General features: G+C 47.4%; 5 protein-coding genes across 5 annotated transcripts; 2 read left to right on the forward strand and 3 right to left on the reverse strand.

Moving 5' to 3' along the window:
• Nucleotides 1-1,082: 1,082 nt before the first annotated feature.
• On the forward strand, nucleotides 1,083-3,136 carry HOO65_060131 (Vacuolar cation/proton exchanger 2; the record flags this gene model as incomplete). Its single annotated transcript, XM_071003763.1, has 4 exons — nucleotides 1,083-1,815; nucleotides 1,910-2,255; nucleotides 2,354-2,605; nucleotides 2,668-3,136. The coding sequence occupies 4 exons, from the start codon at nucleotides 1,083-1,085 to the stop codon at nucleotides 3,134-3,136; spliced, it is 1,800 nt and encodes a 599-aa protein (XP_070857481.1).
• A 305-nt stretch (nucleotides 3,137-3,441) lies between these two features.
• Nucleotides 3,442-6,013, reverse strand: HOO65_060132 (Cullin-domain-containing protein; the record flags this gene model as incomplete). Its single annotated transcript, XM_071003695.1, has 3 exons — nucleotides 3,442-3,499; nucleotides 3,593-5,466; nucleotides 5,633-6,013. The coding sequence occupies 3 exons, from the start codon at nucleotides 6,011-6,013 to the stop codon at nucleotides 3,442-3,444; spliced, it is 2,313 nt and encodes a 770-aa protein (XP_070857482.1).
• A 936-nt stretch (nucleotides 6,014-6,949) lies between these two features.
• HOO65_060133 (Serine/threonine-protein kinase tel1) lies at nucleotides 6,950-14,091 on the reverse strand (the record flags this gene model as incomplete). The annotated part of the gene is made up of 3 exons (XM_071003577.1): nucleotides 6,950-9,398; nucleotides 9,456-13,955; nucleotides 14,081-14,091. 3 exons carry the CDS (start codon nucleotides 14,089-14,091, stop codon nucleotides 6,950-6,952), a joined length of 6,960 nt encoding a protein of 2,319 aa, XP_070857483.1.
• Nucleotides 14,092-14,446: 355 nt separating this feature from the next.
• HOO65_060134 (Serine/threonine-protein kinase tel1) lies at nucleotides 14,447-16,206 on the reverse strand (the record flags this gene model as incomplete). Its single annotated transcript, XM_071003811.1, has 4 exons — nucleotides 14,447-15,872; nucleotides 15,944-15,977; nucleotides 16,049-16,096; nucleotides 16,146-16,206. The coding sequence occupies 4 exons, from the start codon at nucleotides 16,204-16,206 to the stop codon at nucleotides 14,447-14,449; spliced, it is 1,569 nt and encodes a 522-aa protein (XP_070857484.1).
• A 1,319-nt stretch (nucleotides 16,207-17,525) lies between these two features.
• On the forward strand, nucleotides 17,526-22,634 carry HOO65_060135 (Nucleoporin NUP192; the record flags this gene model as incomplete). Its single annotated transcript, XM_071003597.1, has 3 exons — nucleotides 17,526-17,715; nucleotides 17,786-22,515; nucleotides 22,581-22,634. 3 exons carry the CDS (start codon nucleotides 17,526-17,528, stop codon nucleotides 22,632-22,634), a joined length of 4,974 nt encoding a protein of 1,657 aa, XP_070857485.1.
• Between the last annotated feature and the right edge of the window lie 1,200 nt (nucleotides 22,635-23,834).

Here is a 23,834-nt window from a genome sequence, read left to right on the forward strand (position 1 = left end):
TGATGTAGATGTGGTCGTAGGTCTTGCATGAGAGGGAGGCCTTATTGCCGACTGCCGTTTGTTATTGTTTTTTGAATGTCAGTTGTCAGCAAGAAGCCTTGGCGGCAACATAGTAATTGCTAGGGAAGGAGCATCACACACTAAAACACGCACCGGGAAAGAAACACATCCGCTGGCAACAACTAATCGCAGCAGGGGGAGGAGCAGAAACAGCCCCCAGAATTTACAGCCCAGGGTAAAAAAAAGGCAACTGCAACGGCAATAACACCAGGGAGCAACAACTAAAAGGAACTTCTTTCTTGGCTTCTTGAGAAAAGAGGAAGTTACGAATAGGAAAAAAAGGAAAAAAAAGGGAAAAAAAAAAAAGGATTTTGTCTTGAAGAAACAAAGGCGGGCCAAAGCTCCACAAGTGCCCGCCAGCGCTACGACATAAAATAGATAAAGTAAAAATACGGCCAGCCAGGGGGCTTTTATCTAATTAACCTCGAATGGCTAGGCTGCTTCCATTTGCCACTCACAAACTAGGCCAAGCCTTTGGCCCTAAAGCTTAAATGAATAATTGCTGTTAAATCCATAACTTTAAAAAAAAAAAAAAAAAAAAAAAAAAAGGGAATTTTGTCGTCCCTTGGAGCCCTCTCGGCCTGGCTCTCTGGCTTCATCTATGGCATGGCCTTGACTTCGGCCTTTATATAGTGCTTGCAAGCTCTCCCTTCCCCCCTCCTGGCATACTCCATACTCTTGTCTTGGTCTTGGCCAATTGCTTCTTGCTTTTTCCTCCTTCCCTTCCACAGCTACTACTACAGCTGCTGCTACGGCTACTACTCCTCTCTAGCTTCCTCCAGCTTGCAGGTCCAGCTCCCATTTTCCAGCTCGAGTCGTCCGTGTGTGTGCCTTGTAACTTCTTGTTTGTGTCTATCCTGAGCTTGTGGCTTTCTCGTCTCCCCCTCCTTCTCTGTGCTTGTATGTTTTGTACGCCCTTCGTGTCTTGATTGAGCGCCAATCAGCAGGGCAGCAGCTTTCCAAGCCAAGTCCTCATTTCCTTTCCCTCTGCTTCCTCCTCCTCTTCCTCCCTTCTCGTCGCCATGTCACGCTCCCGCTCACATTCCCGTTCTCACGCCCGCTATAGCGAAGCCTCGTCTCCAGAAGATCTTAGTCCTCGTATCCCGCTCGCCTCTGGCCACGCTACTTCACCGCACTACTACCATCAGCCCCCCGCTGTCCAGGACGAGGACAACAACCACTACGTGCCCTCGGCCAACCCCAATAGCCAGTTTCCCCCTTCCTCGCGGAGACGGAGCAACAGCCGTGACCGTGGCCGTCGCTCTACGTCGCGCCAGCATTCGTCTCGAGGCTCCTCGGCCGAACACCACCACCAGTACGCACAGCACCCGCAGCCAATTCCCACTGCCAACAACAGTGATATTGAGCGCACAGCTTCTGCCCCACGTGTAAATGACCATTACGTTGCGCACGATCTGCCGCAGCCACTCCACCATCGCCCACAATCTGCACGGCCCACCAGCACAGGCCTCCAAAGCACTAGAGCACCACAGAATCTGCCACGCCGGAAGGCCGTTTACAACGTCGCCCGTGAGACGTCGCGCTCATCACAGCCCGGACTTGCCCAGCATCAGTCTATCCCTCAGTCTACAATGTCCGCAGAACCTGAAAGCTGGATCCGGAAAGCCGGCCAGAGTGGCCGTCGGGGCTTCCATCCCGGAAAGTTCTTCCTTATTGTCATGCAGTCGACTAGTAGAGCATCGATGCTATGCAATTTTCTCTGGCCGATTGTGCCTGTGGCTCTAGCCATCAAATGTAAGTTCCTGCACCCGCACCCCTTGCCGTCGCCGTGGTCCTCGCTGGCTGCCCTTGGACATGTAGCTAAACGAATCCCAATCCTTATCCGCAGACTCGCTTCCTAATGACCACCTCCTCATCTTTGCCCTGTCGTACATTGCCATGATTCCTTGCGCCAACACTGTTGGTTTCGCCGGAACGGAAATCGCCCGCAAGCTACCTCATGTGTTTGGTGTCCTGATCGAGGTCACGTTTGGCTCGGTTGTCGAGATTATCCTATTCATGGTCTTGTTGCACAATGATAAATTCGCCGTCATCAAGGCTGCGTTGCTTGGCTCTATTCTGGCAACCATGCTGCTGTGTCTGGGCATGTGTTTTATTGCAGGAGGTATCCGTCGCGAGGAGCAGGGCTTCAGTGACGTCGTTAGTGAAGTCGGCAGTGGTCTGCTCCTAACAGCGTAAGTTATATTGTACCCCCAACCAGCCAGCAGTCCGTCCATCAGCTAACCCCCCCTGTCCATTCTTGCAACAGCGGTGTCTCGCTCTCTGTGCCTAGTATCTTCATCCACTCGCTTAGCGGTGGTGACATTGAATCTGAGGATCTCGAACGGCGCACGCTGGAAACGTCTCGCGCTGTTTCGCTTTTCCTTATGCTCGCGTACACGGTTTACGCATATTTCCAGGCTCGCACACACCACGGAATTTTCGATGCCATTTTCCAAGACGATGAGAAGCTTAACGAGGATTATCACGTCGACAAACGCAAACCGCGGCTAACGCTGACGGAGGCGGTTGTAGCGCTATCTATGTAAGTTATTACTGAGGCATGGCCAATTAGTTAGCCTTGTATGCTAACTGCAATCTCTCTAGTTCCCTGGCCCTTGTCACCCTCATTGCCATTTCGCTCGTCAATGAAATTGAACCAATTGTTGCTCGCCACAACATCTCTGACCCTTTTATGGGCCTTATCATGGTCCCACTTGTTGAGAAGTTTGCTGAGCATTTGGGTGCTATCAACGAGGCCTGGGACAACCAAATGAACCTGGCTTTGTCCCATGTGCTTGGTGCCACCATCCAGACGGCTCTATTTAACGGGCCGCTGGCCGTCATTGTCGCATGGTGCCAGCAGAAGAAGATGGACCTGACGTTTGTCGTGTTTGATATGGCCATGCTACTGCTAGCCATCATTACGGTCGGCGGTTTTCTGAGAGATCAGAAGAGTAACTATCTCGAGGGCTTTTTGTGTGTGACGCTATATTTGTCGATTGCCGTCGCAGCTTTCTTCTTCCCTAACTTACATGATCCCGATGCAGGCGCTACTGATTCAGGGGGACATTAAACAATAGGAGTGGAAGAAAGAGTAGCCGAGAAGACATCACGTGTTTTCGAAATAGACTCTCGTGGTAGGTTGGTTGCATATGCCTTATATTGTCCTGTTACAAATAGACCCTGTACATACGAAATACATTTGTAGACCTGTTTTATTTTGCCCTATAGGCACACGTTTTAATCTTTTTTTTTTTTATAATTTTTTATTAGAATTTAATATTTTTTCTCCATATTCATGATAGTGCTGTTTACCGTCCAAAATAATCACGTACTCTCTCCTACCCTCATTTACTGATGGTATGGTGAGAAAAAGAATCAGGCAATGTACTCGTATTCGTTGCCGTCACGCTCTAGATAGTCCTTGTCAAGAAGTCTGCATTGTTAGGACGCATGTCAGAGTTAGCAAATCTTGGATCTAGTCTCGAGACTCGAGATGCAAGCGCAAAAGTAAAGAAAAATAACTTACGACTCAATCTGCTTCTTTATTCCTGCTGGGTCTACCTCTCCTCGCGATCGCATCATGTTGATAACCTCAGCTACCAGCACTGAGTGCGAAATGCGCTTGCGGCTCTTCATAATGCGCACAATGGCCGCCTGTGTCTCCAATTGGCGATCTATCACAATGCGTTCATGTATTTTCTTGTTTTCCCGGACCGTCTCGCGTAATTGGATTTGGTTGATCTTGATCTTGAACTTGGGGTCACTGAAGCCGCTGTTTATCGTGAAAGTGTCGGTCACCTCGACCTCACGGCCCTTGGGGTGTTTTGTTAGCACACGCAACTTGCCGCAGGCCAGTGACTGCAGGGTGCGTTTGAGTTCAGCCCCGTCGAGTTTTGATTCCTCCGCAATCCTGGAGTATGTGATAAAGCCATCTTGGCCGTCGGGCACATCATTGAAGAGCAGCAGAATAGTAGCCTGAGCCAAGCTGACGTTGAGCTCCTTGATTCCCTTGGGGAAGCAAGCCTTGACCACACAGTTGGCAAGCGAATGCTTCCATGTTAACAGGCGGCCCGCATGATTTCTCATGTAGTAAGTCTCAAATATTCCTAGTGCCTGCGCCATGTGCAGCGGAATCGTGGGTTGGATATCGGGGTATGTTGGCCAAGCAGCGGCAGAAAGCACTAGAACTTGCAAGTCGATCTTGGGCTTTAACTTGGTCTCCTCACACCAGGCCTTAAAGTGATCCATTGTCTCCTTGTTCATCTCCTTGTCCTTGAACATGTTCTCTAGGTTTTGAGTGAAGTTCACACCGCACTCGCTGCGAAGACGTGCCAGCATGTTCCGTTCGGCATCGTAGCTGATGCTTCGATCCATGAGCAGACGACGAGCCAAGTCGCGCTTGTAGAACGCCTCAAAGGCATCCTTGCCATTAATCAAGCGGAATACTTGCAGCGCCTGATTCAGCTGGTAGTCAAGCTGCGAGTCGTCATCGCCGGCACCCATGAATTCATCTTTATCGTCATTTGTTGCTTCATTTAGCAGCATAGGAGGAATAGCTTTGACGCCTCCCCGCAGCAACATATCCATGTACCGTGCTATAAACTCTCCGACATTCGAGGCGCCTTCACTGAGATGAGCCGTATTGGCCGCGTCGTTGATAAAGACCGCAAAAGAGTCTCGAAGGGCATGTCTCAATACTTCATTCGAACCAAATGAGCAGTTGACTATACGGTACAGGGATCTGCGTAGAATCAATAGTCGCGAGACTGTGCTTGCTTTGTTATCATCTCCACTTTCTGAATCGCGCATAATCTTTCCGCCTGTCTCTATAATGTAATGGCGCCACGGCTTCTCTAACTCCTGGAGCATACTGGGACCAGGCTCCGACTGGGCACCAACCATTAGCGTATACAGTATCTTAAGTGTTTCTATGTCGACTGTGTCAAACAGCTCTCCCATAGAAGTACAATCCATAAGTCGATCCAACGGCTCTCGCAATAGATATTGGTACACCCTATCAGAGAGGCGAAAGCGGGTTGCATGGTCAAGTCCATATACATCACATCTCTCAGTCTCCTGTGTTAACAGCCGGTTGCAGGCCGCAATATAGTCAACCAAAGGCATAACGGCATTTTCTTTAGCGACTTGTGCGAAGTAAGCCGAAGAATGATCCAGGAATTTCCGTTCAAATATCTTGGTGTACACACCCAGCTGGTGCAGCATGGAGATGCTGTCCTTGTATAGAATAGGGTTAAACTTGCCATTATCCCAGCGATGGTAGTCGGTTAGTTTACAAACACCTTGAACAATCGCTGTCCCAAGTAGAACGTTCGGACCAGATGATGATCTGCCGGATGGGAACAAAATGCGACAAAATTGTGAGGTCATGAGATCGTTAAGCTGCAGCAAGTTTTTTGACTGCTGAAGATAGGTTCTATCCAAATAGCTAAATATACTTCGGACTAGCCTCTATAGACAGTATTAGTTAAATCAAGTAGTCAGATATAACCGCGAACATGTTGTAACAGTGATGTAGTATCCCGTTTCTACTTTAGTTTAGGCTTACCGTCCGGTCCATCCAAATATTCCAATTTAAAACTACCAGGTTTAGAGTCTCTAGCTCCGGCAGGTCCGAGTTTCCTTTGAATAGGACGGGGTACACTTTTGATCTGAGGTGGTCGTAAGTACGTTCAGAAAGTCGTTTGCACAGTTGGTCTGCCTGGCCATGACGGCAGATGGCCTCAACACCGCGATATAGTGGGTCGAGGGGAGTTCTGAGAGGCTTTCCATGCAGTAGGGCATCAATTGCCGCACTTAGGTCTACCCATGTCTTGTCAAAATATTCTCTGACCTTTTGGTCTGCTTCGGTTGGAGGTTGGCGGCGGTTCTTGATGACAAGCTTTTTTGCTCCACTTAGCGGCTGGTAGGACTGGCGTTGGGTCGCCATGATAATAGAAGTGAGAAATGTGAAAGGTTGTATGTAGGATGCCGCAGTGAAGGCAGTGCCAGTGGGTGCAAATTTTGATACAAAGCTGGAATTGATCGCTCGATAAGGAGAATACCGGCTTTTGACTTGAGATCGAGCGTGCTTGTAGTTGGTAATGATGGTTTCCGTTCGATTCGTATCGTCTCGTCTCGTCTCGTCGTGCACGAATGGTACAAATGCGGATGTCAGTTAGGCTGGCTGTGGGGTATAGAGAAAAGCAGGAGATTCGGTCTATTTGCAAAATATCAAGAAGCAAATAATCTTGGGGCTCGTGATTATTTTCTTTCCCGCTCTCCAACGCAATAAAGGAATAAGGCAAACGAAGCTGTTTGAGGCAAGACAAAAGGACCGTAGGCCAACGACAAAGAAAAGTAGAGCGCCTAATATGATAGTAAGACTTCCTTGATTCAAGCCAAGATTATGTGTAGATGTATCGGTGTATGAGTTAAGTTCGTGTGTTGTGTTAATTTGAGATTCTGACTATTCGCAGAGCCTGCAGCATTCAAAAGCCCATCGCTTGAGGAGTCTTGTGGACGGGCGTCTTTTTGGAGGTGCAAAATTTAGGGTTTAGCTAACTTGTAGCCCAATGGAAGAAGAAAACAATAATCAGGCTGCATAGCAGGTCACAGCAGCTTGGAGAAGCGAAATGCAAGGGAGAATGTGAAGATCAGTGCTTTATGAAAGGATTTATCGTTAATGAAGCTTCTTAGAGAGGACAAGTAAAGCTAAAACCAAGAAGAGTGGAGGTGAAATTTTCTTTTGATGCAGCTGGGGGTAACTACCATGTATTGAACTTGATGCTATGCCTGCCGTTTTCATCTTGCTTTTGAAGATAATGTGTTAAATATAGGGTTATACATTATAAATAGGGTTAGATTTGTGGTGCGAATGTTCCCCTTAAGCATATGCACCCCATCCAGCGAAAAGGACGGCTAGATTCCGGTCGTCAGTTGCTTGGTTGATAAGATCATTGACTGTGGCAGTGACACTCAGGGTCTTGGACAGCTTCTTGCGTACGATAGCCAACGCTCTATCAGCCTCGCTGGCCTCGCTTACTAGTCCATTTTTGCGGCGTCCATCAGCTCCGATATCTGCGGCATCCTTGTCAACCTCTTCTTTCTTGGCATCCTGGAGCTTTGCCATGCGGACAGGCGACATGCTCCATGAGTACAATGGGTCGTAACGGAGCACATCGAGGATTGTCATGATGCTATATGTCTCTTCGCGTAATGCATCGAGTGTGAATTCACAGCTGCGTCTGAACACACCTTCGGTTTTGGTAATGCCCATTCCGTCGACGATATCCCGTGTCATGCGAAATGGCACAACTTCGGGGATGGGAAGCACTCGTCCGAGCTCAAAGGCAACGCCAAGGTCAATGTGCACGACTTCGCCAGTGGCAGTGTCAAGGAGAATATTATGGCCATGGCGATCGCCCAAACCAAGGATATGGCCCACGATCGAGATAGCAGCAGTAGTACGTGTATAGGCAAGGCGCCGTGCAAACCAGTCATCTGGGTCCATGAAATGTTCCATGAAGAAGAAGCGCATCACTGGACGAAAATTGGCGGTGATTTTGCGGAAAACCTTGACGCGAACATCAACAGATTTACTGTCTACAAGAGAGATTTCTTTGCGGCAATGGTTGCTTTTGTAGTCGCTAGGATAATAGCGTTGATGGGCAGGCATTAAAAAGTCGTGGAGTGGAATGGTGTTGGCAACAAATTCGATGATACCCGAGGTGGGTGTTAGGGGGAGGACTTTGTAAGTGCGGATGCTGAGATTGCGCTGTTGAGTCGCGCGATGGCGTTTTAGTAGCGATGAAACTGCAGCAAAGACTTGCTCCATGATGGCATCTTGACGCAAATCGTCGTTGCCGCCTTTGACTAGTTGTTTGTAACGCTTCCCATCTGTACCGATTGCTGTAATAACCTTAGGAGCGCTGTTTCCACCAGCAATTCGCATGTATGGCTCCAGAAATTCGACCAAGGGCACTTGGCTATAGTTCCTGTCGGCTCTTACTTCGAGATGCATTGTTGGCGGCGGGATGCGATATTTGTTGAGGCTTTGTATAAGTCTGAGGCTAGTCTTACTGCTCTTCAACGCAATCTTGGCGCCTGTTTTGTGCTTGTCTGTAGGCTCTGCTGCAAACAGGTCGTAGCTCTGGCTTGTTCGGTCAATGGCTTGCCATACACTGGCCATGCTAGGATGAGTTTCAATATACTTGGCGACTTGATGAGTGGCTGTGATTCTGCTAACAGCAACACTATCACGCTTGTTGGCCCGTGATTTAGTGCCTGACCAAATATGATACATGCCATGATACGGATGCTCGATGCAAATTCGCTTGACCAAGTCAGTGAGAAGCTCCTGGAAGGTATTTGACAAGTCCTGAAGGCGCGAAGATAGCTGGTTCATGAGTGTGGCAAATTTGCGGGTTGGAACTTTGCTTAAATGCTTGAAAGCTGCTGCATTGATGCTGTCGTCATCGGATCTTTCGAGCCACAGAGCTGCAAAGCGAAGTGCATCATTGTTGTGTTCGTCGGACGCAATAAGCGATAGGAGATAGTTTTCAACTCCAAGGCGTAGAAACTCAGTTCGAGCGTCTTCAAGACGTTGAAGCTCCATCTTGTCGAGCATGTGGAAACGACGGGCGCGGCCTTGATGTGCTTGGTAGCGCCTCTTTGAATTAGCATCGCGGGTGCTAGCAATCAGCATTTCAAACTGTTCTACTTCTTCCGCTTTGCCCTTTTCCAGTTCCTTGAGGCGCTCTAGATCTTCTAGCATATCTGGATTCTGCAGCTGTTCATCGCAGAAAATGGCAAACTGGTGGAAGACTTTGCCGGCATCTTTGCCTTCAGAGCGTCCCTTTAGCTCCCTGAGCGCCGGCTCTAGATAGTTTTTCTGAATTTCGTCAGGATTTTCGAGCCTTGCTACAGAGACTTGGTGACCCAGCCGAGAAAGAACGTCTGCAAGACTAATAGGAATGCTCTGGGTTTTGAGCGAGTTACTATCACGGGAAAGAGTCTGCAAGATCCCGATAGATGAGAGCATTTCGTCATGATCCCATAGAGAATTAGCAACTTCAACTTTAATTGCAGCATCAATATTCAGGCCGAGTTTATTGCAAGGGCTTGCAAGAGCTGAAAGAGAGGTTGAAAGATTGAGTGACTCCTGTTTCGCCTTGTGGAAGCGGTAGATCTCGGATGATAATAAAAGGCTATGCACCTCAAATTTGCGTGCATCACTGGCAGATATATTGACAATATTGCGGAGAAGCGGGAGTTGGCTAAGGAGTCCAAAAGTAGTTTGGCGGCATGACAGGATATTACTGACGTCATCGTATCTGCAAAGAGAATTGATCGTTAGTATTGTAGCCAGGAGAAGGGAAATATAAACCAACCTTCCACTACGCATCCAAGTTTTACGCCTGTAAAAATCGGATGGCAAACTTGATAAATCGGTGCTGCGTGTCATACTTAGCACATCATCAAGCTCAGTTAAAACTGCCAAGGATCTTAGGTGTTCTCTCAGTGTTGTTGCGGAATTATTTTCTTTCGATGCAACCAGGCTCATGGTCTCGGAGAAGCCATCTTGTATGTAGCTCCTCGCTATGTCGACCTCTGTCGCCTGGTACAAACCCTGAAAGACTTTGTAAATGGTTGCACTTGAGCTTGTGGAAGCAACAGGAACAGGCAGATTCCACTGCTCCAGCCGTCGAGCAATCTGAAATGTGCTATCCAATGATTCTTTGGAAGCCACATTATTGCTCTGATTTTGCAAGATAGAGCTTGCAACTCCGGACAGTCCGAGGCTACCTAAAACCGCCACAAGAGCTTGGCCATCTTGGGATGCCAAAGGGTCTCTTTTGCGAAGATGGCTATCATATTGCGCACCTCTTAGTGCCAGACTTTTCGCACCGTCCCCTTCGTATTCCATACGTGCGAGAGCACTGGAAAGACTGGATGCTTGCGAGATGCCGTAGTAAGCATCTGGGTCATCGATATTTTCAAATATGCTTAAAAGGAGCTCCTGAGATGGCGCATCTTGTGGTTGGGGAACCGCAAAAGAGGATGAGCTGCGTGATGTAGAAACGCTTTTCAAAGTCGTCCCCTCTAGAAACATTAGAGCGGACTTGTGCATGCCGCACTCAACTGCCATTTGGGCCGCAATGTTGGGGTCAACGTCAAGCCACTGCATACGATCAACCATAGACACTCCATTTGGGGGCTGCTGAGTGCGAAGGTAGAGAATGGCATTTAAAATTAGACTGATGTTGTCTCGAGACTCTTTTGAAACAGGGCTGTTGAACCAAATTCTGATGGCATCTGAAAAGGTCTTTTTAATAACCTGCCCAGTGTCATACTGAGATAGCAGAGTTAAATGTAAGATGAAGGGAAAGGCCTGTTCTGCGAAGCCGCGCACATTCTTGACGACAGGGGCGACTGCAGAGATAACCACCTTATCAGCAGCACATAGGCAAAGGTTGAGCGCCATTCTCTGTATCCAATTAGCTCTTTCAATAGCTTCAGCTGAGAAAGCGAGGGGATCAAGCTTAGGATTCACTTCTGGGGTTTCTGAGCTGGGCGCATAGTACTCTTTCCAATGCGATGACCAATATAGGCTCTTGCTAAGTGCTTCCTCACAGACTTTGGAAAGAGTATCATCTGCAGTTGACCCGGCATCAGATACAATGCGCCTAATAGCTCCCTCAGCAAGGCCGGCAGTAAAAGAGACTTCACTGCTAGAAAGTTCCTGGAGCAGGACGAGAAGCGCTTTGTCGGAGCCTACAAAGTCTGGCGATACCTTTTCGTACTCGGGTAGGCGGGACTCATAAAGAAAGATCTTTGGGACAGTGCCAGAAGCTGCAAATGAGCGCCCAGCTACTTGCCCCGCCCAGCTCAGATACTCTTTGCTTTTGCTCATCGAAGACGTTTTGCATGTTTTGCAAACTACAGCCGCAAATTTGACAGCATCATCATCAGTTGAGATGATGTCCACAGCACTGGATTCAGGCAGCTTAAAATTTCCGCCGAGGAGACCTAAAGCCAAATTACGGGCCGACTCGCTGAGGACTTGCCTCTGCCTCTGCTCATCCCTGAGGATTTCTAGAAGCAGGTTACTTTCGTGTGTCCCTTTCTCTGCATTCCCAGATGAACAAATGCGTGCTGCAGACTGTGTGATGATTTGAAAGGCCCCCTTTTGTGCCTCTTCAGCAAATTCGCCCAGGTCAAGATAGCTAGTTAGATATGTACTGAGCCAAGAATGGAAAGCCTGAGTTTTCTTCAATGTCTCGTGGAACTGGTATTTGTCAGTAGTGCTGAATTGACTTGACTCCAGAAACACCCGCAAAGATGCCAAAGTAGAGAGGCCAAAGCCGGCAAGAAATGAAGGCACTGATTTAAGGTATTCGATACCCTTAACTAGGAGATACTGAGCAAGGCCCATGGCATCATCCGCACATTCAGGATCAGTCATGAACGGCCGCAGGGAGAAGAGCAGCATCTCAAGGGGGTGGTACTGCAACGCAACATCTCCACAGAGACATACCAATACTCGCAACTTTCTCAGTACTGAACAAGCATGAAAAGATCCAAGAGCAGGGTAAATAGTGTTGATCAAACGCCGAGCTACGTAGACAACTAGAGGCGGCGTCCACATTGTAAATACGTCGTACTTGGGTGTTAGGGTGCAAAGATGGTTGAGCTGGCGTACAAGGTGTTTGCCCTTGAACAAAGGTTGCTGGTTTGGTGGTATTAATACTGAAGAGTGTGAATAAGCTTTGATCTGGGCCATGATATTAGCGGCATACTCCAAGCCACTCACGAAAGATACCTCAACAGGGTCCTCTTGGTCAAATATATCCATCAGGATGCTAACCGCATCTGCGAAACCAGAGTAGACGCTGACAAGGAACGTCTGGTCTCCAAGAACCTTTCGTAAATACAGCTCGCCTTTACTCTTGGTTTTAGGCCCGTCATAGACGCCAGAATCGGAAGCATTGCTGTCTCTGTTGACTCGGGATCTCTGTTTGGCAATGCCATTTGCAACGCTGTATGCAATAATTTTCGCAAAGTGTTCTAGGATAAGCTGTTTCGGTGTCATGTTGACTCTAGCGGCAAACTCTTCAAACGTCGCCTCCTCGCCACGCATTATTAGAATGCCTGATGCTTCTTCCCGGCATGCCATGAGCAAGTCGTATAAGCTATTGAACCCAAAGATTGAGAATGGCATATCATCGACATTATTCACTGGAAACCAGGTATACAGAATTTGTGGGGCAAAGAGTCCAAAGAGATCCTGGGGTGACGTGAGATTGAGTGCTTGAGAAACCTTTTCAAGTCCCCTTTTGGCGTAGTTTGCTGAATTTGGTATCATTCCAGGCGTCTCGAATATGTGATATATGCACCTCCTCAAAAGTGTGGACCAGTGGCAGGCAAGTTCAGACAGAACGTAGAGTCGATATGCAATGCCTTCGATGAAATCTGCAGATGTCGGAAGAGTTTCCATCACACTATTGAAAATATCATCATGAGATTTGAGAACAAAAAATCCAACCATCTCGGGAAGCCTCTGCCCAATGTAAAACTTGACTGCCATATCGCCTTTCTGCTGAATGTGCAAAAGGGTTGACTGACAAGATGCCAAGCTGAGCCGGTCAGCATAGTCTGGCATCTCCTCGATTAGTCTGAGCAATAGTTTTGCTAGGCTTATCTGGGCACTAGAGGATAGCATGTTCATCTTCAAGCCATTTTTGACAATATGAAAGTACATGTCACCCACCATGGCCGCAAGATCCGATTTATCTGACTTCCATACCGGCAAGAGTCCGTTAATGGTGTCGATGCATGTTGTGAGCGCTACCTCGCAGCAGTCATAAGAGCTCTGGGACATGATACTGCCGACCTTTTCTACAATTTCAATAATACCAGAATCTCTAAACCTGATTTGAGATTGGAAAAGTTCTATCAATGCATCACGGCAGGCTAGAATGTTGCTATCCGGCATAGCAATAAGGTAATCTGTGAAAGAAGTGGGAAGCTCTTTCAGTGTCTCGCGGCTATGGCACGCAAATTTGATAATTTGAAGACGAACCTCAGTCTCAAGCTGGAAAGAATAGGAGCGAAAGCCAACTTCTTCTATGAGGCGCGGCGCGATAACTTCTTCAAGTTGGGATATTAAGCCCCCCTTTTGTGACTCAAAGTCATCGTCAAGATCCATAAAGTCATGCGACATTTCATTTCTCATGTTTGCATATCTTTGATGAACAGCTTCATTCAACTTTCGAATTAAATCCAAAAGCTCAGGTTGGTCATATCTGAGACTTCTGAGACCCTCTGCTGTAAGTGTTGGCAAATGTGGTCGAATAGCTCGAATTAAAGCGGAAAAGAACGAGCTGTTGTCAACAACTCTCGTGACTGCCTTGAATGATGCGTCAGTCAGTGCTTTCAGAGATCCCTCTAGAGTCGAGATATCGGGGTCTTTGATCTCCTTTAGCAAAGGAAGCATCAAGGCCAAGGTTATGCATGTGGAAAACAAGCTGTGAACCATTTCAGGATGAATCAACAAGCCACCATCTGCGACCTTTTTGCTCCAGAGGGTACACATATCCTGGAGAGCGGTCATTTTAGGCAAAAACAAGTCTAATGTGAGTTTACGAGCAGCGAATGAAGCGACCTGATCAGAGCTTTGAGCAAGGAAACTTTGGGATGAGGTTTCATTGAGGCTCTGGCGAGTTTGCAACTTTGCAGGCTCCTTGAGCAACGCCAAGTGTCTCGTTACATGCTGGATCTTGAATTGCTCTCTCCAGGCTTGCCCAAGAGCTCCCCCAGGCAAAGTGTTAACATGCACTTCTTTTAATGGGCCAGCACCACAACAGGCCCGAAGGAGGTTGGCCACGTCGCTGGGATCAACATGACAGGAGCGTGAATATGCAAAAGCAATATCGTCTTGAAAAGCAGAAACAAAGTTAGACACTCAATGACAAATTGATAAGAAATTTGGAGGTGGGGGTAGAGGGGCACATACCAGGATTCCATTTCGAAAATACCCAGCGAATAGTTTGACTGCAAGTCATTTCACTTGCATTTGGCGCCCGCGAATTCCGCAAATGGAGAAGACAGAGCATCAGCAAGAGAGACGAATCAATGAGGATAGTTGGGCCGTTCACATCGGGATTTGTCATTATGCGCGAGATTTCAGCGCAACTATCAGCAGAAGAAACGAGATCCAATTGAAGAACCGTATGTAAGAGGACGCACGATGCTCGGCAAACGCCTGGTATACTGATGACTCGACTAGCGGTTTGCCAGAGGTGCTTCCAAGTTAAAGCCAGAGAAGCATCATTTGCGCCTTGTCTCAGAGCGCAACTATAAGTTTGTTAGTGATGCTGCCTTAATTATTTTTATCCTCAAGAATTTCAACTTGCCTTGAGCTTGCTATCATGGCCCAAGAGGCAATAGTAAAGCTCTTATGCCCAACAAGGTTTGAGCTATGCTGAAGGAGCTCCCATACATCTTCTTCGGCAAAACTTTGCGACTGTACCAGAAAAGAAACAAGCTGGAGGGCTGTGATCTGAATGTTTTGATCTGGGGACTTCAAACGCTGGTGAATCCGGTTATAATTCAACACCCGTCTGCGTTTTCTCTGGTGCTCACTTGCCTGAGTAGCAACATCCAGCAACTCCATATTATGGCCACAGCAATAAAAGACTTCTTCCAAGGAGGCGATACATTCCAATGTGGTCCAACTTCTCTCTTCACCAAGACCACGGTAATAGAGGTAGAATAAGGGAGTTTGAAAGTAGTCCTTAGGGATCCTAGAAGACCCAAACGAAACATCACCAAGCTGCAACCGACACTTTTCATCTCTTTGAGAGTATTCCTCCCATAAAGTGTCTAGCAGGTCTTCGATGTGAGTGCGGAATTGGGTGGAGGCTTCGTTTTGTGAAATATACTGCAAATGGAGCTGCATCGAGAATAGTGTCTTGAGAATTTCATCGCGAGCGCTTCTCACCGTCTCCTCTTTTTCTGGCTTATCTGGTTGCCACCAATAACGAATGTGCGGCAGCACATTTTGAGTTATTGACGTTGCTTTTGCGATATTATCTGCTTGAAGTCTTATCATTAAAACACTAAGAACAGCGAAAATATCTTGAGGGATGCGCCCGAAAGCCAGGTGACGAAGGCGTATGACGTGAATCACGGCACTAGTTATCTTGTCAACTAGATCTTTAATAGGGGCTATAGGAGGAACAATCAAATGATGCAGACACTCAAGCAATAATTGGAGATCTGCAACGTTAATAGCCATTCCTTGCAGGGCAATGCGATTCCCTGGGCGTGAAGAGAACACGGATCCAGATGAAGACACTGGGTGGGAAGATGCCCGCGTCGAGGACTCAATGTCAAACTCGACTTCACTCAGAGATTTGATAATGACTTCAACACAAAATCCTGTGCACGTCAACCACCCCTCGCTATGATCCCGTGCAAGCTGCTCAACTGTGCATGGATTAGATAAAATGCTTACAAGAGCACGAAGGTACTCGCTCACGAGATTTGGCAAAGCAACAAGAGTGCCATCTGAGCTCTCCAGGGTCTGAGTGATGTGATCAATAACAGCAAGGATAGTCTTGCGTTTCAAAGCACCAAAAGCGTGTTCATATGTCAGGCGTACAGCTTTAGCACATTTCCCTAGGCGTAGCCCTGCAGCAGCGGCAGTTGACGAAGATTTTCGGGCATTCTGCTGCTTTTCTGCAATAGTACACTGGAAGAGAGTTTCGAACACCCTGTGATATTGCTTGTCGGTGAGTTGGGGGCTGAATTGAATAGCTAGTTAGTTCTAGCCGTTGATGGCAAGGCTGCAGCTACTTATGCGTTTTCGACGTACAGACTTTTGGATTTGTCCATCAGTGATAATAGATCTAGACAATTGTTAGTTTTTGTATACGTTATCACAGCCCGTATCTGCGTGGCCAGGTGAGGGCGAACATACCATCGAGCCCGGATGCTCTAGCCTTCTGGGAAGTTCCAGAGATCGCGGCTACAAGTGTGTGAATATTTGCGTTAGTATCTTTTGTTTTAGGCCATACCACGACAGGCTGTGGAGAGATTACCCAAAATGCCATTAATGGAGCTGTTTTCCGGTGCCATTCTGGATCACCACAAAGGTCATTATATGAGAGAATAGGTTGAGTGCCGAATGCTGCGAGTAGCATGTAATAGTTCGCGACACTCTATGGAGTTTGCAATGTGCTTTGATGAAAACTCTTTCTGACTAAGTCCAGAGATGGAAGGGGCCAGTTGAGGAGCCAGGAAAGTGCAGAAAGCAAAGCGTCGGCCAATCGACTGACAAACTCCAAACAAAACAAGAAGGTGCAGGGGCGGGCACACTCTAGATAGAATAGATAAGGGGTTATGAAATAAGGGTTATTTCGCAGTCGGATGGGATGATGCAGATATGGGAAGCGCGTGTGGTTGAAGTCACGACAGACAACACATCTTCAAACAGTCATAAATACACGATATCTCGCATTATCCTTGATATTAGGATCGCTAGAAGCTGGAGGGAAAGTCGCTAGCTTGTGTTGGCACTTCGAAACTTCTAAACCCTTACTAGTGGCAAGAACCCCACCGCCTTAGCTGTGTGCCCTCGACCATGAGCAACTCTTACAATGGACTATTGTGTCAAGAGCGTTACCTACTTTTAGTTGATACCAAGTGATGTAGGTAATTGTATCTACGATGACCTGATAGTGGCATACAAGCTTTTGATATAAAAATTAACCACGATAATTAGGCATGAGTAATGTGAAGTATTTTTATTTTTCTCCAACTTTGCAGGCAAAAAAAGTGTGGGGCGGTGTGCACGAATCTTAGCAGCTCAAGTAGCTACTTGTTTGTACTGCCTGTATATTTACATGCCTGTGTAAAGCACAGGCTACCTAGGCCCTAACTACTACTGCAAGAAATATCGTCTCCAGCAACTTCCAGCCTTGTAAAAAAGATCGTCAGTTTATTTTGGCTTCACTTTTCATCCTCATCCATGGGCTTGTCAACGCAGACACTTTGCTGATGGAACAAATCTGGGATTAAGCTTCCTTCAAGTTTCTGCCCTTTTTGCCTAGACAACCGAGCTTTGTTGATGTTATTTTCCTAGCATACCAGCCCTTGTCTCTACTCGCTCGAACCTTGTCACACTTTTTTTTTTTCTTTTTTCATTGGGGCACTAACGCTCATCGAGGTGTGAAGCCATCAATACTACTAGCCTCTGTGGTCCAAAAGCTTGCCCTTTACGCCCGCGCATCGCGACAGCTCGACCATTTTTTCCCCTCCCTTTCACATTGCCACGGCTGAAGGCGCATCCAAGCCCTTCCACGCATTGGTCGCAGTGGCGTCTCGTTGCCATACAACAAATTTCTTTCTACCATAATTATCCATCAATACACACAAAACCCACACCATCATCCATGATGGCTGACGTAAAACGACTTGAGATCCTCACCCAGCTTCATAGAGATCTTCTAGCTTTGGCTGAAGGCGACCTTGACTATACGGACATCCTATTCTCCGATGCCTGTCTAGCACTCTTTGAGTCGGAGCTCGAGATCTTTTGGATGAATGCTGGCAAAAATGACAAGAGCCGTGCTACTGTCAACGCAGGTTCGTCGATGACACGCGCAATATCTAATGGCCATGTTTAGTTGCTAACTATGTCTACTCGGCCTCTTAGGGGAGATCGAATTCAATGACCAAACTTTCCAGCTCAACGACCAATTCAAAAAAGACGCCCTCGCCTTAGCCGACGAGGCTAACATCGACGAAATCGCCGCCGTCCATTACATGCTAGAATCCCAAGATGATATTGAAACTATGGACCAACCGCTTCTTGAACTAGCTTTGATTCGCCTGCATCGAACGCGCAACTTCGTCCTCGACATTGCTCGCCTCTTTGTCGATATAAACAATAGTCTTGATGAAGAAGAGTTCTCAGAATACGTCAACCAACAGATATTTGCCGATGGCTCCAAGCGCGTCGTCCCCCGCTGTTCTAAGGCAATGATCGCTTTGAAAACCAATATCCAAGCTATTAACGACAAGCTGACAGCAGCATCAGTACTGGCTAATGGCAACACCAATAATAACCTAGCCGACGACAGCTTTCAGACTATCTATTTTATCCGCAATTCGCTTTACAACCAACACCAGCTAGTGGCACATATCATGAGCCGTGCCATTGATAAGAGAAAGTCTGAATCTCAAGAATTCCTCAATCTTCTAGCCGACCTAAAGATTACCGACAAGTACGACGCGCTACTGATTCACAAAATCCCCGTCCTGGGTGCCTTCATCACTGAGTATGCGTCTACGGAGGGCCGCAACGACGTTGAGCTTGCGCGGAAACTTAACCCCTCAGTGATCCCAAGTAGCGATGCTCCTTGGCCGCTTCGTGGCCTACAAGCAACAGTGAAGGCGTGGTGGATCGCCGAATACGGTGGCCACTTCATGGGTACCCAACCCGATCCTGCAGATGAAGCGCAGTTCGAGCTGGAGGAAAAGAAGAGAGCCTCTGATTTCATAGAAGCACTTAAAGATGGGGCTTTTGACTTCCTCCTATCTGTTGCTTCCGACATACGCTCGCCTGATTGGCAAGATCCAGCGCGTAAAGGCATGCGACAATGGCTACAGCGACGGCTCCCTGCTCTACCCTCTAATTCTGTCAAGTTTCCCGACTACTTCCAGGTTTTATTAATGAGCCGATTTGAGATATTTGTAGATGGCTTTATCTCAAACCTACCCGATGTCATTCGAAAACTGCGCACTGACGAGGACGAGCAGCGCCAAATGAGCCAGGCCCACGAGCAAGATCTTGATCTCGAGCGGTTCCTCATCATCATTGCCTATGCCTACGAAGGACGACCCGAGGCAGCCATGAACTTTTGGACCGACCCAGACAGCAACTTGGCTGGTTTCATGCAGTGGGCGTCTCGTCGAGCTTCTACCCCCCTGGTCACTGCATTCTGTGAAATGCTTCAGGCCATCTCTGCTAATGAAGAGTGTGCTACCTGTGCCCATCAGTTTTTGCTTGACGAAGGCTCGTCTTCCTCTAGTCGCCTCCGCAAGTCTCTCTCATTGACATGGAACCAAATTATGAAGGAACTCATTTTCTTTACTAATAAAATTCGTGAAAAACCCGCCCCGGCACCCCCCGCTTACCGCCACGGAAAGCCTGTTGCCAATCCCATGGATATCGAGCCGGAATCCGCCATGATGCTTGAATGCTATCTCAGACTCACTACGCGGTTGGTTTCTCAGAGCGAAGAGGCCCGCAACTTTTTGTTAAAGGATCCAACCTTTAACTTGGTCGAGATTCTTTTCCAGCTAGCCAGCAACCCCGTTCCTCCACGACTGAGAGCATGCGTGTTCTGGACTTTGGATGCCCTCATGACTAGCCGATCTGCAGACAATGCCAGCGTTATGTGGGTGTGTCTTGATGCATGGATCACGGGGGCATACACGCCCATGGCTCTTAGCGGAACCCACAAGAACCAGATGCTACCAACATCTCTAGCATCCGCAGAGAGAATACTTGAGGAAATAAGCCAAGGCTTTGAAGAGCCTCAGGCATTTATCACGCTTCTAACTACTCTTGTGACCCCTGTTGACGACGCTGGCCCGATAAGAGATACGCTGGCGTTCCCAGAGAATCTTGGTGCCTCTTACAGAACTCCTGGGATTGATCTCTTTGTTGACTACGTCATAGGCAAGGTATTTTCTAACAAAGCAAACGAGCTTGAAGACGTCAATCAGAAACGACTCATTAGACAGAAGTGCCTTGAGTTCTGTATCGTGTGTCTGCAATCATTCAACCAAAACCTCATTGAGCTCGCCAACGTCACCAGTATTAATGTCGACTCAGCCATGGGTGCCAGCTCGCTCGAGGCCTACGTCAAAACCCACCCCTTTGGCCGCATCATGGAGTGGATGATGAACGAAAAGGTCATGTCTACCATCTTCAGCATTCTTCACGAGTCACCTATGGAGATTGGTAATTCTTCGCCCGATTCCCCCTTAATTCAGGGTATCCATAACGCCATCACGCTTTTGACCTTTGTACTGGAGGAGCAACCAGTGTTTGTTAATATTGTACGCAAATTCAACCAAAAAAACCAGTCTAGTTCTCACAGTCAAGTCACAACGACTCGTTATGCCTCATTTGACGATTGCCTGGTGGGCCATCTCAGCCTTGTTGTCGACTTGGGTCTGCTATGCGGCATTGCCCCTACAGACGTTGTTTGTGCTTCCTTACGCCTTCTAGAGAAGATGTCAGCTTCACAAAAGATTGTCTCAGTGTGGTCCTCTGGAAGTGGTGGCTACGTTTCCCATCGGAACAAGGCCATCGTAGCCATGGAAGCTGACGGCGACCATGAAAAGATTATTGGCTACTTCCATGATATATTTAAAGCTTCTATGGATGAGAGACTAGAAGACAAGACGGATGCGTATATTATGAAAATGAGTGCTTTGGAATTCCTCCACGAGTGTCTTCTCAATTCACCCACAAAGCCGACAATAGCACATCTACTTCTAGGTTTTAAGTGCCATGCCGATTCTGTCTCTATCGATCCTAAAGGTGCCTTTGCAACACGGAAATCTCTGTTCCATGCGCTGCTAAATGTCTGGGCTGAGATACCTTTCGGGGGGCCCGATAATGTGCGTGGTTGGCTGACGTCTATGAAGACTAAAGCTCTCATGATCCTAAAACTTCTCTGGAGCTCGCCTCTAACTTCTGAAATTGTCCTGGACGACTTACGTATGGGCTCATTTGCCTTTAGCCTTCTTCAGCACAACATGATTATCGACGAAAATGCCAAGTGGGAGGGAATTGAGACGTTTGGCTACATGTTCACTCTATCGCGCAGTGCTGAGACCTTCAGTGACTTTTTGGCTCACCGAGCTGCTTCTCTAGACTACATTTCCCGCGAGCTCTGCTACCTTTCGCAAACCAAACTCCCCACCTACCAGCGCAGGCTATTTGATGCTCTTAAGGGCAACCTCTACAATGACTCTGGTGAGATTGAAGAGGTCCCTTCGATTTTCGACATGTTTGACTTCCTCCCAAATGGCGCTATGCCAGAGATAGATGAGCCTAAGCCATGCTTCTTTGCGAATGTCATCTTTGATGCAGCTGAAGTTCCAAATCCTAGGCAGCCTGAGCTCAAAGTCTACGATGACACCCGCGCAGCTGAAATTTTGCTTCTGAAGCGCGGGGAAAAAAAGGATGAATATGCACTCATCACGGCTCAAGAAGCTGCTGCTGTGGAGGCAGAGCAAGCGCAGATTCTCGATTACTTGCAACATACTAATACCACCACCGAAGCTTTGTGGAGAATAAAGGATGTTTTGAAAAAGTGGGCTGACCTAGTCCTTGTTATTCTGGAGTCAAACGACTTCCAAGGCACAGCGCGCACAACTCTGTACTTGCAGACACTTCAGACTATCATGCCTCATCTTGAGTATCACGCTGGTGACAAGCCTGACACAGCTGTTCCTTTGGCACAGCTCGCAAAGGTCCTGTTATTTAAGCTTGATCCTGTTTCAAAGACTGAAGGCACCTCTGATAGCGAGTCGAGCGAGCTAGGCGATCTAGTAAGCGATAAACTGTACCAGCTCTTCCAAGCTTCGCTTGATTCAATCAGCCGCTATGTACCGGAAAGTGGACTACGAGCCACCTACTATAGTATCTGCTACCGCTATGCCACTCACATTGCCAGCTCTAGCTCTGACTCCGCCGACCGCCGCCAGGTCTTGTCAACAATCGTCACTTATGGAGAACGCTTTATCAACTTCATTTGTGACGATGCTTGTGACGGCGATTCGTCCTGCCAGATTGCTGCCCTTATCTTGCTTGATGCCCTTGTCAATGTTTCCCGCGAGGAATTTGACCTGTCATTGATTGAAGCTTTGATCAACGTCAATTTTGTTAGTATCCTGATTGACTCGCTGAGCACCATTCTTACCGACAACGAAACTACTGCAGTTGATAAGCGCGGCGAACAACAAAATGTTTTAGATGCCAAGCTTAGCCTTCTGCTCTCATTGTGCCAGTCGCGCGAGGGTGCCAAACATGTCTTCCATGCCAATCTCCTTCGCAATATCGACGTTTCCGGCCTCTTCTCAGTTGACCCCGAGCTTCACGTAGATCAGGCTGATAGCGAGGCTATGGCCCGGCACTACTCCCTCCTAGCACGCATGACTCACATCATCAGTGCGGCCATTATCAGTAGGGGGTCACAATACATCCCCTCAGGCCGCCATTTTATTTCCAAGCACAGAATGCTCATCATGCACACGCTCAAGCGGTCAGCAGGCATTGGTCAGGTTGGGAGTGGGCTAGAGGAGGCTGTGAAGGATCTTGCAGATGCCTTCTTGGTGCTTATTTCAGCGACGGACTTTGTCAATGTAAGTTTCACTTTTTCCCTTCCTTTCCTAGACAATAACCCTTGCTGACTGGATTCCCCACGCAGTTTGAAAATGATAGCATGCCAAACTCCGAACTCACGACGCATGTTTTCCACTGATAGCGGCTATCTTGTTAGAAAATCTCTTCGTTGGCTTTTGTATTTTTCTCTGCTTAAACTGTGTGCCCTTCTGTTTATTTTCATTCCTATTAGGCTCTTATTTTTGGTCGTATACAGCTCTGATTCAAAGTGCCTCTTTCCCCCTTTCTTCGTGCTTCATCCTGCTTCATTGTTATGTCCAAAATCTATTTTGCGTCCGTTAGCTAGTCAATGGATTTGACTCTAATTCAATCCTTCCGTGGGGCTTGTGTCACCCACACCCAACTCCGTTCTTCTCCATTACTGCCCAAGTGAACTCATATATGCGGTCTTGACAACGAACTAAGCTAAGATAAAGGGTAGTACTATTCAAACCAGGATGCTTTCTTCCAAGACGTCAAGACGCTGCTCATTCAGAAGATGGCAAATTATTACTGAAGTTTTATAACTTCAGGAAGGAAGACATTTGATATAGCGATGATAATTGGCCTAGAAACTTATTTTGGGCCTGTCTCGAAGTGGTACATAGGGAAGTTCTGCAATGTTTAGACTGATAGTCTAGATGTCAGTTTTCAATGAGTCAGTCAGGCGATAAGCCGACAACAAAGCAGGCTTGAACTTGAATATATTTAACGTCTATAGGAACAAGAGAGGCTTATCTCATATTCCTGTAATTTAAAGCGGCGCTCTTTGTGTCACCTTGCACTACTCTAGTATATCCTAGTCATGACAAGCTATCTATCGTCTTAGCGCTGGGGGCCTGCCGGCGTTATATGGCGTTTGATCATTTAAGCCAAGCCATATGTCCTCTGATGGTAGCGCCTTCTCTTGTTTAGAGTTGGATAGTATGTTATCAAAGCCATTGTCTAGGGAATACTTTACATAAACCCGTTCTGTCACACCTACTGGAGTAAATTTGAGGTAGTACCAGTAGCTAAGTTAGCACTTCATTTTCTCTTCACGAAAATAGAATTTGTACAAGATCAGAGTAGCATAATCCTAGCCCTATCTGACTCTCTCTCTCTCTCTCTTGACTTCTTCCCTAGAGCTAGTTAGAAAGCCTTGTGTACCGCAATATGCGACAGGATTCGGATAATCTCCGTTCCATCATACATAGCAAGACCCGTGTGGGTCCAAGCTCGGTGTTTTCTGAGCTTTACAGGCGCGATATTTCTCAGCCAAAACAGGCCAACAAAAAAGTATGTATATGTATGTAGCCCG

The sequence above is a fragment of the Ceratocystis lukuohia genome, assembly GCF_044167205.1.
Source record: "Ceratocystis lukuohia strain C4212 chromosome Unknown Supercontig6_pilon, whole genome shotgun sequence".
Taxonomy (NCBI): Eukaryota; Fungi; Ascomycota; class Sordariomycetes; order Microascales; family Ceratocystidaceae; genus Ceratocystis; species Ceratocystis lukuohia.